Source organism: Anguilla anguilla, chromosome 1, assembly GCF_013347855.1.
Source record: "Anguilla anguilla isolate fAngAng1 chromosome 1, fAngAng1.pri, whole genome shotgun sequence".
NCBI classification, from domain to species: Eukaryota; Metazoa; Chordata; class Actinopteri; order Anguilliformes; family Anguillidae; genus Anguilla; species Anguilla anguilla.
Genome location: NC_049201.1, coordinates 59,145,014 through 59,164,492, shown reverse-complemented (window position 1 = coordinate 59,164,492; position 19,479 = coordinate 59,145,014). Strand labels below are relative to the sequence as shown.

General features: G+C 39.7%; 2 protein-coding genes across 2 annotated transcripts; one reads left to right on the top strand and one right to left on the bottom strand.

Annotated features, from left to right (window-relative positions):
* Positions 1 to 227: 227 nt before the first annotated feature.
* LOC118215084 (lanosterol 14-alpha demethylase) lies at positions 228 to 7,974 on the top strand. The gene is made up of 10 exons (XM_035395511.1): positions 228 to 395; positions 574 to 672; positions 1,469 to 1,645; positions 2,069 to 2,195; positions 2,681 to 2,855; positions 3,231 to 3,350; positions 4,053 to 4,248; positions 4,417 to 4,512; positions 5,015 to 5,183; positions 6,498 to 7,974. The coding sequence occupies exons 1-10, from the start codon at positions 228 to 230 to the stop codon at positions 6,674 to 6,676; spliced, it is 1,506 nt and encodes a 501-aa protein (XP_035251402.1). The 3' UTR covers positions 6,677 to 7,974.
* Positions 7,975 to 8,397: 423 nt separating this feature from the next.
* cmtm8b (CKLF-like MARVEL transmembrane domain containing 8b) lies at positions 8,398 to 15,424 on the bottom strand. The gene is made up of 4 exons (XM_035411307.1): positions 14,995 to 15,424; positions 10,299 to 10,472; positions 9,520 to 9,639; positions 8,398 to 9,080 (listed from the first exon to the last, which is right to left on the bottom strand). Exons 1-4 carry the CDS (start codon positions 15,130 to 15,132, stop codon positions 8,994 to 8,996), a joined length of 519 nt encoding a protein of 172 aa, XP_035267198.1. The 5' UTR covers positions 15,133 to 15,424; the 3' UTR covers positions 8,398 to 8,993.
* Between the last annotated feature and the right edge of the window lie 4,055 nt (positions 15,425 to 19,479).

Below are 19,479 nucleotides of genomic sequence, written 5' to 3'. Positions count from 1 at the left end.
CAGAAAAAAGGGCTGAATTTTCCGCATATATAGATTGTGCATTATTAAATGCATGAATGCATTTTTAAATCCTGCGTTGGACGGGATTTTGAACAGATTTTATTGTAGCACGACGAAATCAAACAGGATTGTCCATCGTTATATTCCATTTTAGCAAAAACGGATTGGTTGAGAACCTTTAATAAACCTTTCATTAGGAAGTAACTGTTTTATTAACAGCCACGAAAATGACGATACGGATATTTGAAGTTGGCAGCTCTCTGATAGAGAATACGATGGAGAAGATGGGTGACAATTTGACATCAATGATTCTGGTTACGACTGCGTCCATCTTGACTTTGGGATACTTTTCCAAACATATCTACAAACAGCTGCAATCTCCTGACAAAACATCGGTGAGTTGCTCGTTCTTTTCTGCACGTATTTAACTTTTATTCCTCAAGACCCAAACCAATCCTTTTATGAATTTAAGGTCGTTAATCGTTATGGAACGACCTATTTTTCACCAATTCAGCCTTTATCTAATACGAAGCAATTGCTGGGATTGTCATTTTTTATGCTATTTTCCAACAGAAATATCCTCCTCACATTCCCTCCAGTATTCCTTTTCTTGGTCACGCCATAGCCTTTGGGAAAAGCCCGATCGAGTTTCTCGAAAGTGCCTACGAAAAGGTAAGACAGAAAGACACGAGAAGATTCGCGAATGGTGAGGTCACTCAGAATGTCAATTCTGTTTGTCTTTTAATATGTTGGTATACTTGGCACAGCCTGTATTGTGTGATGTGAACGGGATATTAAGAACACGTTAGTAGCCTATACACGCATTCTGGATATTTACTCCATAGCATACCCCGAACTGCCTCATTATCCATTGTGTATTCTTATATCCAGTTTAGTGCAATGAATGAAAGAGAGTGGTAAGCTATGTATATATATACCATAATGTACTTCTTTTCTTATTATTATTCTTTTCTTTTTCTTTTTTAAATTTTTTACAATGTAGTCATCTTGCAGACACTTTTAGCCAAAATAACTTTTAAAAAGCGCAATTAAGGTTAACCAACAACGCGAGACCTAGCGATCAGAAAAGTTGCAATAAAACCTGTCTCAAGACCTGCAAAATAAGAGAAAAGGTAGTTTCAGAAGGACTGTTCCACCTTCAGGCAATAAGGGCAGAGCCAGAAATATAGAAAAGAAAAAAAAAGTTGTCCCCCAATATTATTATATTATAGTATCGTTGAAAAACATTGGCAAAGATTGAGATAGATAAATGTACCTGTTTGGAATGATCATTTATATTTCAGCTGTCACATACAGGTTGAATTAAAGTGGGGGGTTTTTTTTCAACAAAATTTGTCAGTGAACTTGTAACATGATGGAAAATTATTAGATTGCTGAAAGTCAGCATAGAATTTTGAAACCTGACACTATACAGTTTAAGACGGTTTGTCTTGTGTTCTGTTTCCAGTACGGGCCTGTGTTCAGCTTCACCATGGTGGGGAATACCTTCACGTACCTCCTGGGAAGCGATGCAGCCACGTTGATGTTCAACAGTAAAAACGAGGACCTGAACGCTGAAGATGTGTACTCTCGACTGACGACACCAGTCTTTGGGAAAGGAGTGGCGTACGACGTGCCTAACCCTGTAAGAGAGTGCCCCGCGCTTTGTGAATATAGGCACTGGCATTGTATCCGAGTGAAAGTTCTTGGATCTGTCTGTGTGAATGGAGCTATAGGTCCAGATTTTGATCTGTTGCTCTGTTTTTACCAAGCAGCGTTCAGATTTAACCGTTGTATATTAAGGTATATTTGACTTGGGTCTGGTTCACTTCTGTGGCCAGTGGCTCCTCCTGTTATTAGTCTGCATTTTCTGTGTCTTGTAGTACCAACCAAGTAATGTTCATGAAGACTGGTTGAAAATGATTGCTATATCCTTAGTTGATCTTTTTTCTGTTATGTTCTCTTATGAAAACTGGATGACAAATGTTAAAAAAGTTAATAAACTTAACAGAGTACTGTTGTTATGTGCATATAAATGCATCATGCCCTGATTTAACTTGTTTTGCAGATATTTCTGGAGCAGAAGAAAATGCTGAAAACAGGATTGAATATCGCCCATTTCAAACAGCATGTGATGATAATTGAGGAGGAGACGAGGGACTACTTCACACGCTGGGGGGACAGTGGAGAAAAGAGTATGCTAAATTACAGAAATACTTTACTGTATTTGGCCTTTTAATATATTTACTGAAGTTAATTCATACTTAAAAAATTGTAGTTTGCTTCATGTTTAGATGACTTGTTGATTGAGGGGGGGGGGGCTTTTCTTTTTCACCTACATGTGTAGACCTGAAATATAAACTAGCTGTTGGGTCCAATTCTGCTGGCTCCTGTGATTTAGTCAATTAAGCTAAGTTACTTCTATACCTGTATTTTTCTGACTTGTGTCTGGCACACAGCATGAGATTGCTCTTAGGTTAAACTTTATTGACCCTGTGGGGTAATTTGGCAGCCACCAGGGGACCTACTCCAGTTCTGAGGCCAGTGCCCTGGTCAACGGCAACAGCAGGAGTACAGCTAACCCTAACATGCATGTATTTTTGTCTGCTCTCTAGGCATTGATTCAGGCTGTCGTTCCTGTTTGGATAGCGGGCCTCTGACACTGTGCATTTTCTCACAGACCTGTTCGAGGCCCTGTCGGAGCTGATCATCCTGACTGCCAGCCGCTGCCTCCACGGGAAGGAGATCCGCAGCATGCTGGACGAGAAGGTCGCCCAGCTCTACGCGGACCTGGACGGGGGCTTCAGCCACGCGGCCTGGCTCCTCCCCGGCTGGCTGCCCCTCCCCAGCTTCAGGTAAGTCAGAGCCCTGGAGGGTCCTCTATTTTATTTATGTTCTGCACATGCCCTGGTCTAACGTACAGAGAACCTAAGCATGCAATATTCAGCACTTCTAGGGTCATAATTTCACCTACTGTCAGCAGAGTGTCTAGCAATATATCAAGCCTGGTATGGAATGCCACAAGGGTCTTTACTCTACTTACATACAGTGGCTCCCATTTGACATACTGTATTGTCAGTTTATATTTGTGGACATTCACTCGCTCTGTGCAGGTCATGAGCCTTCATTTATCATTCAACAGCCTTGTCTTAGCTGTTTGCAGTGTGTAGTGAGTAAATGCATCTGAGCGGCCTAACATCTAAGCTCTCTTATTTCTTTGTCTCTTGCAGACGAAGGGACAGAGCACATGTGGAGATCAAGAACATCTTCTACAAGGTGATCCAGCGGCGTCGGGAATCAGGGGAGAAAGAGGATGACATGCTTCAGACCCTTATGGATTCCACCTACAAGTAAGACTGTACAGTTGTGAAGTCAGGCCAGAGTCATAGCACAGGACATAATAAGCATTTTGCCCATAGCACATAAAGTAACGGCACAGATGTACCCACATCTAATAGTCACTCCTCTACTTTACTGAAGTACTTGACCATCTTTAAACTAGAAGCAGAAATGGATGCTCATTTCATTAGCTTTGCAGCTTTGCCCTGCTAGAGTTTTTAGAGAAAGCTGATTTAGCTGTGGGTAATCTCCTTAGCACGATTTAAATATTCTTTTCCTCCAGTACTAAATATCTTCTGAATGTTTTTCTGCTCCAAGAAGTATTGCACAACAGCCGTGTGAAAAAACAACTGAACTGTAATAAGAAAGTTACATTGTTCCAAAAACAATACAGCAAAGCTTGGTTCTGCTTTGGTTAGAACACTATATGATTCATCCATTTGTGAAGCCTAAAGCATTATGTAGATATTTATATTCATTAAACCCAAAAACTGAACTCTCGCAGATGGCCATATTTCACGGCTGAAGTACTTCAGTTGGATGGGCATGATCCTCACACCTGCAGCAAAACGATGTCTGTGTACCAAACTTGACCTAATTAGCTGCATTCACAGTGCACAGTTGTACAATTTAATTAGGTAGTCGAAGCCAAAAATAGTTGAATGCGGCTTCCAAGCCCAGGCACGGGCTCAGCTCTCTCCTGCCCCCTGCAGGAATGGCAAGCCGCTGACAGACAGCGAGATTGCTGGGATGCTGATTGGTTTGCTCCTGGCGGGGCAGCACACCTCCTCCACCACCAGCTCCTGGATGGGCTTCTTCCTGTCCCGCAACAAGGCGCTGCAGGACCGCTGCTACGCCGAGCAGAAGGCCGTGTGCGGAGAGGGCCTGCCCCCGCTGGAGTACGACCAGGTCGGTTCCACCGTGCCCTCCTGCACAGCCCTGTGTGATGCCGCGCTGGCTGGCTGCCAGGGCCCTCAGTGATCAAAGCCACTGTCGTACTGGCTGCATTATTATTATGTGAGGCTGCAGTGTGTTGACACTGCCATCCCTTTTAATGGTGTTTTTCTCCTCTGGAAGCTGAAGGATCTGACTTTGCTGGATCGCTGTCTGAAAGAGACCCTGAGACTCCGTCCCCCCATCATGACAATGATGAGAATGGCCAGATCTCCTCAGGTATAGATTCACCAGCACAGCTGCTTTTCCCATAGTCACCACTAGGTGGAAACTTTCACCTTTTTTTAATTCACCGTAGCCTCGACACAGAGATGGTGGAACTCAGGACTGTAAATATTAGTATTTTGTTTTTATTCGTTGTTTTTTTGCATCCAAGACAAGAAAACAAGGAAACAAGAATATTTTTTAATAAATGAGAAAAGAATTCCGGTGCTGGGGAATTGAAACCAGGGATACTTACAATGCAGCATAAATAAGTGGGGGAAAGAAAGCAGTATTTGTTTGACAAATAATTGGCTGTGAGTGATTATATCAAATGTTGTTTCAACTGTTATTATCAGCAAGGGTTTTGATCCATTTTTGAGGTGTCAGACATGATCAGTGTCCAACAGTTCAGTTTGGTTTTTGGCGGGGGTATTATATTATTTTTGGAATATTAAAACTTGGGGGCCATGGCATAGTGAACGAATGCCAATACAGTAACGCGCATCTCTTTTTCCAGACAATTGCTGGGTATAGCATCCCAAGTGGACACCAAGTGTGCGTGTCCCCCACGGTCAACCACCGCCTGTCAGACACGTGGATACAGAGACTGGACTTCGACCCCGACCGCTACCTAGACGAGAACCCGGCGGCAGGGGAGAAATTTGCCTACGTGCCCTTCGGAGCGGGTGAGTGTAGAGGAGGCAGGGCCGGTTTCAAAGCACGGCCCTCACTCAACCACTTCTGCAGGATGGCCGTGTGTGCGTGCGCTGGTTTTGTCTCCAGCCCCCGCTCTTAATTACTTAATTAAAATGTATTTTCATTCTGCACTTACGGGAATGATAAAGCTGTCTCACAGTATATTGAGGAAATATGTCACTATAATGTGGTTTGGGACACCAGTTAATTTAGGGCAGTTTTCTCACCTGCAATTCATTTAATTCTCTGCGAGAGGTTAATGTCGCCTTTCTGTCAGTCAATTATCACATTGCCCCTCCCCAGCAATCTACATAAATTACTCTTTAATTAGCAGAGACAATGACTGACAGCAGCTTTCCCACGCTGTCACATGCTGCATTCCACGCGTGTTTATTTGTTCTTTCTTTTTTCTATGCAATGGGGAGCACACATTAAGAAGTCCATTTGCACTGCCTGCACAAAATGGTTAAATAAGACTAATAGCAGTAATAGAGTTTGCAGTGGCCTAAGCTTATAAGAAAAGAAAGGATATTTGGAATGATTTTATTTGCCTCTGTGCCTAAGCTCTGAGGGGGTCAGTACAGTCAGTAAGTGTCAGTGCCTTTTTTCACATCCTAGTAATTTGTAATCATCTAGTTTAGAACCTTCTGCTAAAGCACTCATTAGAAGTGCCATGGAGCAGTTTTCTGCTTGGACAGTTCTTGATTTTCTTTTTACTTCTTTTGATCTTTTTGCCTCCTACACAAATTTGTCTACTTTTGGGGAAATTGCTAGCAGAAGTATCACTCACATGTGCCACAACATGAGATTTGCATGTTGTTAAATAAACTGCATTTGGTATCAAGCCTTGTGTGCTTTCAGAATGTACTAACTTGCAATATCCTAGATAAATGCAGTTACACTGCTGAAATCGACCTCAAAGTTCAATATGCATTTTGTGATGCTATCCGTGACTGAGTTGTGTGATTTATGGCACCAAAGTACAGCGTCATCAAGATTGCTAATATGAAAATCAGAATTGATTGCACAATTAACCGCATAATTAGCCAAGTGATTGTGACAATCCCCGTGCCTTTGATAAACTGTTGTCCCAAGCTGTAGACGGCTAATACCTTGACCTAATTAGGAAATTAAGCCGGAACAATTGCGTGTAACAAAGACCAGCATACTAATTTGTCCTCCAGGATGATGACACCCTTGTTTTAAAAAAAAAAACATAGATAAAATGGAGATCAATGGAGCCACAATAACTTCTTTCTGACCTTTAATTTTGCACAATGTAATTATTTTTCCGCATCCTCCAGGTCGCCATCGTTGTATCGGCGAGAATTTTGCCTACGTTCAGATCAAGACCATCTGGTCCACTATGCTTCGTCTGTATGAGTTTGACCTAGTCGATGGCTACTTCCCCACCGTCAATTATACCACAATGATCCACACACCCACCAACCCTATCATCAGATACAAGAGTCGGCAGCACTGAGAGTCTGTGACCGGAGGTGAGGAGGGGATGATCTGCTGTGCTTTTCAGGTGTAACCCAGTACAGCTTGCTCTGTGAAACCTGCCATTTTCTGAGTTCCTGCTCGGACACTCTTCATCGTGAGATCAAGCACGTCCTCTGGAGAGCTCAATATGCATAAACCACGTTGTCTGTGATGCATTCTAACGACTATGCATGGACAACACAAAGATTCCTCAATGTGACATTCTTGTTCTTCTCAATAATTGCTTTAGAGATTATTTTGTCACATAAGCATTCATATTTCGCGCTTTTCCAAATTCAGGGTACGTCGGCAAATTGGATAGGTTTGAAGCCTCTCTTTATTCATACTAGAGCTCTCTGTCCCTTCTTCACCTTGTATTTCTCCTCTTTGCTTTATTTGGCTTCATAAGTGGCTCAAATGCTTTGCCTCCAACTAGCGTGTAGGCTGCCTTCACTTCTCTATCCAGAAGGCCTGACACCGTAATTTCTATTCTGTGGATTACCCGAGTTTACTTTGTGTAAGCGTATCATGTGGAGAGTACCAACTAGCGATGCCACAAGATACAAGATGGAGTAAAGAAAGACAGTGATCAATATTTAATTTCTTGAAATACTGGAGCTCCTGTTTTTCCAGGTTCCTTTTAGGAGACTTTGTGCTAATTAGCCAATTCTGAACAATGTTTTATTGAGTAGCTGTCGGAAAAAGAATGTTTAATGTGGGCATCTGTAGATGCATATTATAGCCTTGTGGGCATTTCCAATCAGTAAAATGTACTGTACTAGCCTCATGGCTCAATTTTAAAAGGATGGATTTTTGCTGTTGCTGGCAGACCACTTTGAATGTTAAAAAAAGGCATAAGCAGTGTCCACTTCCAAGACAAGTAGGTTATTTAGCTGATGCTACCCAGGCGTTCTCCATTTGACCTTATCACTTCATACAGACAAATAGCATGAGGTTTTAGGAATACCCTGGAATGCTTTAGAATATATCTTTTTCTTCAGTGAGGAAATTGAGTATTTCAAAATTATTTTTTAAAAATACATAAAAATGAAAATACTTGAATTGAATTTTGATGTCATTCCCCACTCATCTATACAGGCTTCTGTAAAGAGAGCTGGAGCTCAAGGATGTCCATCCCTGGCACATTTATGTTCCCTGTGTAGGTTGTATCCCTGTATTGCTGTTGATTGCCTTGACTTGGTTACACTAAATAGTATAAATATACTTTTATTTTGTCATTACTAAAGAATGCTGTTATACCTTTCCTGATTAATAAATACAACAATGTTGACCGGATGTACCTGTACATCATCTTTTTGTCAGAAGCTGGCAAGACAAAACTCCACTGTACCCTGTACCTGTGTGTATAACTGGATGTGTGTTATGCTCAGCTTTCATGAGTTTTCCAATCAGCACATGTTTTGTTTGAAAAGGTGCGTGGAACAGAGCAGCCAGTGAAAGTTGCTAACCGCATCTTCATAAAGCGCCCACTCTCTCCACATAGAAGACCTGCTGCAGTGGTTATACACAACTGCAGCTTAATACAGTTTAAAACAGTAAAACAAGCAGCGCACTGCCTTAAAGATCTGTGAAGAGAGCCCCCACAAAATGTGTCCATATCTTAAATTGTTTACTTTAATACTTTTAATTTCAAAATATAAAATTTAAGCAGGGCTGCCCTTTCACCAATCCAATGAGTTAAAAAAGAGAAGGGCCATCTTCAAAGCACAACTTTAAGTACAAAATAAAATTAATTCACTTCTTACATTCATTTTTACATTGCATGTGGATAACAAAAAAAATGCAAACAATAGTGTTGATGATAATACAGTACACTGGGAATATGTGTAATGTGCTACACATGCATTTTCAACACATTTAGTTTTTCTTACTCAGTTATAAGGGATTCCAGTACAATGCTAGTTAATTAATAAACTTTCATATTGTATACTTTATTGGTGTATGAATAAATAAATAACATAGTGTAATTTAATCCTACAGTCCAGCTACAGAAATTACAGGTCATTTAAAATATGTCCTTCAATGAAACATTTACCACTGTCTATTAGCAATGATGAAAAATAAAATATTTTCAAATAGTCAGTCCTGCACATCCTGAAATAGGCTTCCCAGCCAGTGTCTCTGGATTCCTACAAACAATACGATTGTCAATAGTCATGGGAGGGACTCTGTCCTGGCCCACGTAGCACTTCCAGCTCTTTGTCTTTCGCAAAAAGTGCAACAATCTCTGAACTCTGTCCTCTTTCTTCATATTTTTAACAATCAACGGCATCAGTTTCCTTTTCCTTTCACTCTCATTGACCTTCTTCCTGTGATCGCCAGGATTTAAAACTGAAGTACGCATTTCCCAGGTAGCACAGCGCTACCAAGAAGGCAAAGAACTGGAAGAGAGAAACAGAAACATTCAGTTACACACAAGGAAACTGCTTTTGTGCACAAATGGGCATAACATGATGAGTAAATATCCACTTAAATTCCTTCGATACCGATTCAATTAAGGTCTGACATACATTTACTGTGCTGCTGGATTTTTTTTGGATAAATGTCATAACCTTGGAAAGGGTCACTTCTTTTTCAGTTAAAATCAATTCTAAAAAATAACTGCAAATACGTTCCTGAATTGATAAACTAAAATGGAATTGACCCATCCAGCTGAAAATTGAAACGGATTTGATCATTTATTGCTGTAACTAGTACACTGCTTCCAGTCAAAAGGCTTTCGCTGCAATTAAGGGGAAGATTTGCCAATAAAGTGAAATGTCGGCAGAGGGTGAACTGTGGATCAGACTTGGATCATTTATCCGAAAAACAGGGCCTTACCGTGGAGGCTGCCCAGCTGTTGAAGTCGTGTTGTCCCTTGACGGCTCGGCTGATGGAAGCAGCATCCACTGCAGCAGCCGTCAGGTAGAGCACAGCCGCACTGCTATTGAAGCACAGGCCCTGGCAGTCAACAGGCACAGAAGCCAGCCTATTACAGTCGACGTTTAACATTTGACATGAATGCTTAAAAACAGAAGATATGAGGGCAGGTACAGGACATAAATGCTGAAGACAAGCCCACTGCCAGGAACACAAGGCTAGAATACAAGTGATGGAAATACTTTGGGAAAATGCCACCAAACAGCTTTGACGTTTAGTGAAAAATGTTCTTGTACTAGTACTTTAATGATGTTGCATCTTCACCTGCTGGTATGTTTGGCAGGTCTGACACTATCGCTCATATTAATCAGGTGAATACACTTACATTTCTGCTATACTGTAACTATGCCTGAAGACATAAATCCCCGGCCATTCCATGCAGAAAGGCATCTTGCTTCATGTTATTTATTCATTTTTGTCCATTAATCAGTGGCTGTTGCTTCCTCTGTAATGTGAAATGCATCACTTGGAAAGATTGTTCCAGGATGGAAGACAGATGTCAGTAAAATTAGTATGCTGTTCATTCTGATAGTTTTGACCATATTAGAAATGGATTTTTTCCCCTTTAAGCAAATGCCACCACTTTTTTCCATGGGATGCAGACACAATATGAAGTGTACAGTTATCGTAAAAGGGCACGTTGTGTCAGAGAGGCACTGTAGAGAGCAGAGGGCACTTACCACTGTTGTCCAGGGTACTTGGGGGATTCTGGTGTAGGCCATGGTCAAGTAAATGATGAGGAAGAATACTGTCAGGACCCAGTAGAACACTGCTACAAACATGACCCACCCGAATGCAGATACGCGGAAATACTCAGTTCCACCGATCAGCGTCCACACCAGCAGGCCGAAGATCTGAGGGAGACAAGACAGTTTGCCTCAGGGGAAGTCGAGCCTTTATCTGCATGATGACAACTCGGAAAAACAGCATATTGTAGAGTGATGCGTATTTAAATTAATTTGACATTCCAATACATTTGAATTCAGTTGTCTTCAAGCTCAAAGACATTTTGTTTGGTTTTGAAATCCATACATTTACTTTGAAATAATAACAAAAAAAAAAAAAAATGTCTGTAACACTTATTTGGCCTGATTGGTTCTCAGTAAATAAAGCAAGTGGTTAAAATAATTGGTGTTTTAACATAATATGAAAAGAATGCATATATTTGTTTTCCCTTGTTGCTGGCTCATATGATGCCTCCCTTCCTGTTGTGCAGGAACTACTTTTAAATTGGATTTTATATCGCAGGATAAACGCTATCTGTGATTATTCTCAGAGCGGATTTGAGACTGAAGCACACCAGCTATGGAAGGAAGAGCAACAATGGAGATGGGGTGGGGTGGGGGGTGGGGGGTCCGTCCTCTGAAATTGTTTTTAATCAGCTTCCTGTTGCTTCAGACACAACAGGCACAGAATCCTTCACCCATTTCGACCTACAGTAAAACTGTCACTGACTGCATGGAGAGGACCATTCAGATTCACTGCAGAGGTTTATTTGAAACCTGAGGAAATTCCAAAAAATAAGAGGGGGGAATACAGTACACAGAGAAGATTCCATGAGGAACACTCTGGGAGGGTGAGAGGGGGCAGAACAGAACAGGAGAACTGCTGAACTACAGTAGACAAGATGGAGGCCAAGAAAATCTAAATACAAGAATGCAAGTGTAAAAAATGACTATCAGTTTGGCACAGCTATAGCCAATGCTTAAAATGCCTGTATCAGCAAAATCCCTAGACTGTACTGTATAGAATATATAAACACAGTAAACTGACTTGCAAGGTAAACATTTTAAGAGACAGATCCTTCAACATATATCTCATCACTACATTTACAGTTCCGTGAATAAGTACTTGCCCTCTTCCTGATTTACTCTATAACTGCATATTTGTCATGCTGAATAGTTTCAGATCATTACACAAATGATCTGAAATAAGGGAAACTGAATAAACAAAAAACACATTATTTTATTATTGAATTTATTTAATGAAAAAAGTTAAGCAGCTATATCATCAGACAACTCTTAAGGATAATGTCCGGTTATGTAGGCCTATCCAAGAGCTGAAACTGAAGTGTAATTGGGTTATGCAGCAAGACCATTATCCAAAACACAAGTCCACATCTGAATAGCTGAAAAGAAACAAAATTCATGTTTTGGAGTGGCCTAGTCAAATTCTTGACTTGAACCCAATATAGATGCTGTGACAGTACCTGAAACAAGCAGTTCATGCTAAAAAAACTACCAATTTGTCAGAATTAAAGGAGAGAAGAGTGAGATAAGATTCCTCGACAGCAATGTGAAAGACTGATATCAAATTATTGGAAGCATTTGGTTGCAGTTATTGCTGTTAAAGGTGGTGCAATCACAATTAACCCCAAGTTTAAGAGGGCAATTACTTTTCACATGGGTGATATGGGTGTTTGATAACTTTTTTTCATTAAGTAAATGAAATACTAATTTTAAAAATCTGTTTTGTGTTTACTCAAGTTGCCTTTATCTTATAGGCTATTGCATTTTGTCTAAAGATCTGATTCAGTGTGCTAAAAATGCAATAATAGAGGAAATCAGGAAGGGGTCAAATACTTTTTCACGCCACTACATAGTGACATCTAAAAGGAGGAGGAAGTCTCAAATGATGAACTACAGGGTCCAGCCCACTGACTACAAAGCAAAGAAAAGGAAATTGCGGTGGGCTTGGTCACACCTTGAGGAAACAGCTTATCAAAACCACACAAGAAGTTCTATGGCCGGAAGCAAAAAATCACATTTATTTTGGTTGTTTTCCCTCACAGATATACACAGAGCAATTCTGCATGCCATATTAAACAAACCGTTCTAAAACATAGCCAGTGACACAGGCTTGTCACTGGCTATGAATATCTGCATAAACCACTATGGCATATTTCAGATATGTTCATGGAATTATGTCCAATTACATCACATTATGAACGATAAATATACCTTAATAGTTGGCAGATGCCTCATAAATAAAGCAACAATTGCCCTATAAGGACACAAAAACCCCACAATTTAGGAAGGTAGGCAGTGTCTTTTGAAAATCGCATCAATAGCAGATGTACAGTGGCATGCACAATGGTAAGCATCGGCTGGTGTGACGTACAGTAAAGCACACCACCATTGGACTCTAGAGCAGTGGAAATGCATTCTCTGGAGTGATGAATCACAGTTCACTAGCTGGCAGTCTGACTGACTAATCTGGGTTTGGCGGAAAGTGTAGTGCCAACTGTACTGGCCCAAATAGTGCCCACTGTAAAGTTTGGTGGAGGAGGAATAAAGGTCTGGGGCAATTTTTCATGGTTTGGGCTGGGCCCCCTAGTCCCAGTGAAGGGAAATCTTAACACTGTGGCATACAATAACATTCTAGAGAGTTATGTTCTTCCAACTTTGTGGTAGCAGTTTGGAGAAGGCCCTTTCCTGTTTCAGCATGACAATACACCCATGCACAAAGCAAGGTCTATAAAGAAATGGTTTGCTGAGTTTGATGGGGAAGAACTTGACAGGCCTGCACAGAGCCCTGACCTCTACCCCATCAAACACCTTTGGGATTAATTGGAATGCCGACTGCGAGCCAGACCTCATGCCCAATATCAGTGCCCAACCTCACTAATGCTCTTGTGGCTAAATGGGAGCAAATCCCCACAGCCATGTTCCAAAATCTACTGGAAAGCCTTCCCAGTAGATTGCAGGCAGTTACTACAGCAAAGGGAGGTCCAACTGCATATTAATGCCTATGGTTTTGGAATGAGATGTTCAACAAGTACATATGGGTGTCATGTTCAGGTGTCCACATACTTTTGGAAATGTAGTGTATCTACACTACAAACCGATAAAAATAGTGTTCCTGTAAGCCAGACGTGTCTGCTTCACAACCCTGTTCCCTCACAGGTGCAAATCTGACAACATAAAAAGGAAACAGGAAAAAACCTCTTAACGAGCAGGCTATTTTTCCTAACCTAACACTGGTGCTAGTCAAATGATCCAGTTCGCCAGACCAGTTCCGTTTCATATTAGCATGTCACCCAGATAAACAACAGGAAACAACTGCAAGGTAATACCATTAAACATGGATACTAGGGAAAAAAACATCAAATGACTTCCCCCTCAGGTTTTCAACTTAAATGACTGACAGACTAGTCTGTACTAATCAGACTCAGAAGACTACTCTGAAGAAGTCAGTCTATTACATCTGAAGTATCCTTAAATTTATCTCATGGTTTGTTGAACTGGTGACAACTGGGTCTTCCCTTGTGTATGCATTTGTACAATAAGAACATCTGTTACAACCGTTTGAAAAAGACAGACTTAAGATAAAGATCCAAGGAATTTCTCCGTAATCTGGATCAATTTGTCCAGTATTACAGTAAATCCACACTACTCCAAGGAAGTACAAAGATAAAGAAACCTTTTATAATTGCTTATCGTTTTTTGGTCAGCCCTCATACTTAACTCTTTTCTGGGATCAAATGTTCACTGTTTTTAAGGGTCTCAATCGCACGTTATTTGCACGGTCTCCCTTATATTCATCAGATTTTTAGAGCAGAGGTCACTGTGGTATCGACAGGAAAAGATTGGAAAATGATCTAACATTTTACAATTTATGGTAGTTTCACTGCCGTACTGGAAGTGAAATGACCTGTTCCACTAATAGCAAAACACAACTTTTAAACTTACATTTCTAGCGAGGAACAAGTAGCCTATAAAATTTCCACTTTCAGTGTGCTTTCAAAGTTAAGTGTTTGTAATGTGCGCAGTAAGATTAACTGAAAAATCTCTACGTGCTGTCGTCTTTCATGGTTATATGTGTGCTCTTACAAATAAATAGCTATATCTGTACTCCTACATATCGTACATCATATGTACGTCGCACTCTATTAGCGTTCCACTCCTCACGGAGCCAAAATTCAACAATGGTCCTTTATACTTTTCAAATTCCAGAGATGGCGCAAACGAAAAGAGGGGCGCCCGTCTATAAATACTCCACGGACTATCAACCTGCCCAAAGGGAGCTAAAGCTAACCTAAAACGATATTTGAGCGATAACCAAATACATTTTTTTTTAAATGTAGATTGTCTATTAAATAAGAAGGGGGGTTAATAACAGCTTTTTACTGAGACTAATTAGCCTCGCAATTTAATGCGGCTACAACGTTTAATTGTCCTTTTTTCATTTTTATGTTCTACGCTATTTTCTTTGCGTGTTGTTATTAACCACAAACAGCAAGCAAGCCCATCCAACTTTATAACTTTACTATGTTCAGGGCTCTTGCATGCGACGGTTGTCTGCGTTTTTCTTTCCAACGGGCTACTTTCTGTTCCATATTGTAACGGTTGAGCTAAAACTGAAATGAACACTTACTATTTCTGCAATGATGAGGAATCCCGGTACGGTGCGAATAAAATGTTTGTCATAGGCAAGTGTTGAAGTGGAGAAGTTGTCCGAATGTGGGCTGCTGTGGCTTGTAATCACCGTGCGTGACCGAGTGCTCTCCTCCATCTTCTTTGAGTGAGCCGATTCTTTATTCAGAAGTTTAAAATTTAAATGAATAAATAAACAACATAGGCACTACCTTCAATGTTGACGTAATTGTAGGCTCAACAAGTCATCATTAAGTCTAATAAAATAAAGGCAGATAATTGTCGTTAAGAATAATTTTCAAATATGCATCAGCGTTTTGTTTAAAGTTAACAGCTATCGCTCTTAGCAAAGTCTCGGTGACATGTGCTATGCACTGCGAGACTCCAAATAGAATTCCTGATGGCTTCCTTCTACGTGGGGATGTGGGAACGAAATGAAATTCACAAGTCATCTTTTTACGGATACGCACGTGGTGTCCTGAAGGAGCGCCCTGGGGGCAGTACAGACCGCGGCAAACAGGTGACAGGCGCTTTCGTTCCCGTTATTTTTAGTCATGGCCTAAGTACTGTATGCAATTTACGCACTGTTTCTCAAAAATGCAAGACACTGTATACTGTAATTTAGGTGCTTCGTCCACAAGGTTAAGACTCTACACCATAATTAGTTAACGTCCTTCTGCTACAGTAACTGTAGGACCACTGAAATTAAGATTGGATCATGATGGTCAATTACGGTCAGGGAATAAATAAATACATTTTCTTGATTTGAATTCATATGTTTAATCTATTAGGCTATATATGCCTATCATATTCAGGATTTTTGCCTTCTTTGTTTCAGTGTCTCGCGATTTGTGTCCATTTCCTGGCGCGTTGTCCTGCCAACACTGCACTGCTTAAACAATCAGTGCCAGAGAATTACATGGAAAACGTGTTCCTGATCGCTGGGGGGTTCGTGTAAATCGTCAATCTCATTTTAACGATTGCTTTGAAATGTTCTGACTAAACTCCACAATCTTAATCATAGTCTTCAATACGAAAAAACCTCAAAATGGGAAATTTTGTGTGACTTAGATAAAATACGTCAATGGCAGTGGAACGCTAATAATACACTGGATTTGATAATACATGACATCAGCAAGAAAAGCCGTCTAAAATACTTTTTAAAAACACAGATGACAATTGTTCACTCCATTTTCCATACACACAATGTTACTGTTTATATACCTTCATGAGATGCACTTCATAATTATATTTTAGATGACAGCTGACCTTACCCAGAGTGACTTTTGGCTTTTTCATACACATCCATACATAGACTTGGATATTTATGTAAGCCATAAAAGGTTAGTGATTGGCCATGCAGGGTATGAAGGCAGTGCTCTTCTGCTGCTGAAACCTGTGTGAAAGCCTGTTGCCTAACTTCTTTGGCCCTCTGCTATACCAACAAAAGCTTTCAGTTAGCTCTTTCCAAAGAGTTGTTAGTTCCTTCATGCTTGTAAATCTTTAAAAGCAGTCTTTTATCAGACCCTCAGGGACACAAAAAGACACTGATGCTGAAAGGAACAGTGTTAAACATGAAACAGTAAAACAGTATCTTTGTGTGGTTTCTACACAAACATTCAAAACAATGGCATCAAAGCAGCCTTTGTGGAAGGTGTGATTTTAGCATGGACTTATCTGGTTGGTATTTCAGGACATACAGGCCCCTATGAAGGACATGTGGTCACCTTGCCCTGAAAGACCATGTTGAAACATTTGAAAGCTATACAGAGAAATAGGCCAGGCCAGACATAATGAAAAACTGAAATAAAACCATAACCTGGAATAAGAAGTAAGCGGCAATTAAGTATTAATGAGTATCGTAAGATATGGAGCCCTGGCAGAGATTTTCAAATTACTGATTCATTTACTTTTAAATGCTGCAGGATAAAAAAAGGAATGGATATGCATGTGTACTTTGCTTTTCACTTCTGTTCTGAATTTCTTTACTGAAAGGCTGTACATAATTTGGTGTGCTTTAGCAACTTTACAGTTTGGTACATGGGTATGTCGGAAAACCATCAGGTTATTAAACCATTTAACTGTTGGCTGTCTGCCAAAATGTTCAATTCTTTTAGCCTCATGTCTCCAAAAACATTTAGTGTGAATCTTTCATGAATGTAGTGACAGATTAAGGGATGTTTTGCTGTTACTGCCACAGGGCAACATCACTAACATATTGTATACTCACCATTCACAATACGATCCCTGTGCTACCTGAGCCATCAAATTGTCATTCACACAGAAAAAATCTCTGATAAAACAAATATTCATGCCTGGAGTCAGAGCTCTGGGATTACTTTTATCGAGACTTTCTTGTATGAAAATGCAACTACACGTATTTCACAATAAATATAAGGAGCAAGGACACCAAACAATAACGCTGAAAATTTCCATTTTTAACTGCATACATCTAGACTACGTTTTGGGATATGGGATATGGTTTTTCCCATCCAGTTGGTCATGGCCTCAGAATGTTTGGGAACTGAAAGTGTTGAGGCTTTACTGTGGTGTACGGCATGTATGGAGAAGTGTGGTACATCAGCACGTTGCATGGTGTGGTAGCTGTTCACAATGAATTGGCAACTGTTTCTGCACAATTTATTTTGTGCATGACTTAGACAGCACACTGTATTCACTAAGCAGGCATTCTTATCCAGGACAACTTAGAAAATATGAGAAACAGGAAATGTATTCCCCTGATTAACATGAACATTAGTGTCAGACCTCACTAACAACATTCTCAGACTGGGTAATAAAGGTGCAATGTCACAAAAGCACCAGAGCAAGTTAACTTTGCTAACCAAGAACCATAGCATAAACTGGAAATAAATAAAGATTACATCCAGACTAGACTTTCTAATTATTTATATTTCAGCCTTCCCCTTAGCAAATGTTCTCCCATTTATCCGTAAGTTTGGTGTAATCCTTTGTACTATTATATAGAGCGAGCACCATAATGTTTGGGACGAAGACATATTTTGCACATTCTCAGCTTTTTAAAATCTATCTATCAACTCGTAATTCATATGATTTTTGAAAATATATAACTTACCTAAAAAAATAATGTAGTTATCACCGATTCCGGCTTTATTAGTTAGGGTAGTATAAAATAAAACTTCATCAGAAATGAACAGACACTGTGAAGCACAGGCACTGCTCTCTGATGCCTCCAGTGGTAATACATGTAATTGCACTTCCCAGTTCGTCGATGGTCAGTCTGGATGTGTGAGACCCACTATGATGCAGGTGCTGCCTTCACCACCAACCACAGCAGACATAAATATTAGTGTAGACCAGGAGAGTATTTTAAGAGTAGCTGCCATACTAAATGGATAAATAAGCATGAGAGCCATAAGCATGCATTAAAAGAGAAAATCCATCCATGACCTCTTTAAGCAGCCCAACAGCCAGTGAGAACAGAAAAAATTGCTTTACCACTAATCAGTGTCTTAATTTGAGTTTTAATCTCCTGAGTATATATATATATATATATATATATATATATATATATATATATATATTTGAAAAAATGTGATTTACACATGTTGTGGCTATTGATTCTTGAACCTGTATCACCACTGTGTTGGGGGAAAAATCAATTGAACAACAGGTGGCAGTGTAACCAAACTAATGTGAAACATTCTGCATCTGTAGAAAACCCTTGTAGATACTATTGGTACAGCTTGACTACATAAGAAAAAATAATCATAATGTTCATGATGATGTGTATTATGGTGATTAAATTGTATTAATATAAATTATAATAACTGCAAATTTTTTGTTAGACAAATTCTGTAAAGATGAATGGAAAAGGTAAAGAAACATGGAGTACTTATGATTTTTTTTTTTTAAGTCTCCTTTATAATTTTGAAACCTCACTTGACAAATCTGTTTCAGTAAATAGCCATATGGCAATTTGAAATTAGCGGGGTTTAGAATTTGCATTAATTAGGACTCAATTGCTTTTATTAATCACATGAACACCTGAGAGTGGGTACAAACTTAGCAGCCATTACCATTTTCTGAAATCAGTGCACAGCAGTTGTCAAGGAACTAAACTTGTAACATGATTATTGTTCAACAAGGTGTGCTGTATTTAAAATGTATACTAACTGAATTACAGGCAGTTCTTTTTTACAGTCAAACTATTGACTAACTGGAAAAAATATCAGCAAGACCGTTCACTTGCTGTCCATGCTGGTGTAGATATAATTTCAAAATGCAACTTGGATGCATTATTATTTATTTAAATAATGCATATTTATTTTGTCTGGGTATTTTACATATTGTTTATATAAAACATTTTCTTGATTTTAATTGATTTTTCAATGATCTAGTCAACCAGAAAATAATCTGAACACAGCTGTATTATTAAAATATTTATTTGAAATGATTTATTTGGCCAGGGGTTATCAAACTTGATCCTAACCCCACCCAACTAATA

What these genes read in the sequence shown, in the direction of transcription:
- LOC118215084 (XM_035395511.1), top strand. Translation starts at nt 228, where the DNA reads ATGACGATACGGATATTTGAAGTTGGCAGCTCTCTGATAGAGAATACG. An exon ending in CTTATGGATTCCACCTACAA is followed by an intron (nt 3,351 to 4,052) that starts GTAAGACTGTAC and finishes TGCCCCCTGCAG; the next exon opens with GAATGGCAAGCCGCTGACAG. An exon ending in CCCCGCTGGAGTACGACCAG is followed by an intron (nt 4,249 to 4,416) that starts GTCGGTTCCACC and finishes CTCCTCTGGAAG; the next exon opens with CTGAAGGATCTGACTTTGCT.
- cmtm8b (XM_035411307.1), bottom strand. Translation starts at nt 15,132, where the DNA reads ATGGAGGAGAGCACTCGGTCACGCACGGTGATTACAAGCCACAGCAGC. An exon ending in TCCTCATCATTGCAGAAATA is followed by an intron (nt 10,473 to 14,994) that starts GTAAGTGTTCAT and finishes TGTCTCCCTCAG; the next exon opens with ATCTTCGGCCTGCTGGTGTG. An exon ending in ACAGCTGGGCAGCCTCCACG is followed by an intron (nt 9,081 to 9,519) that starts GTAAGGCCCTGT and finishes TCTCTCTTCCAG; the next exon opens with TTCTTTGCCTTCTTGGTAGC.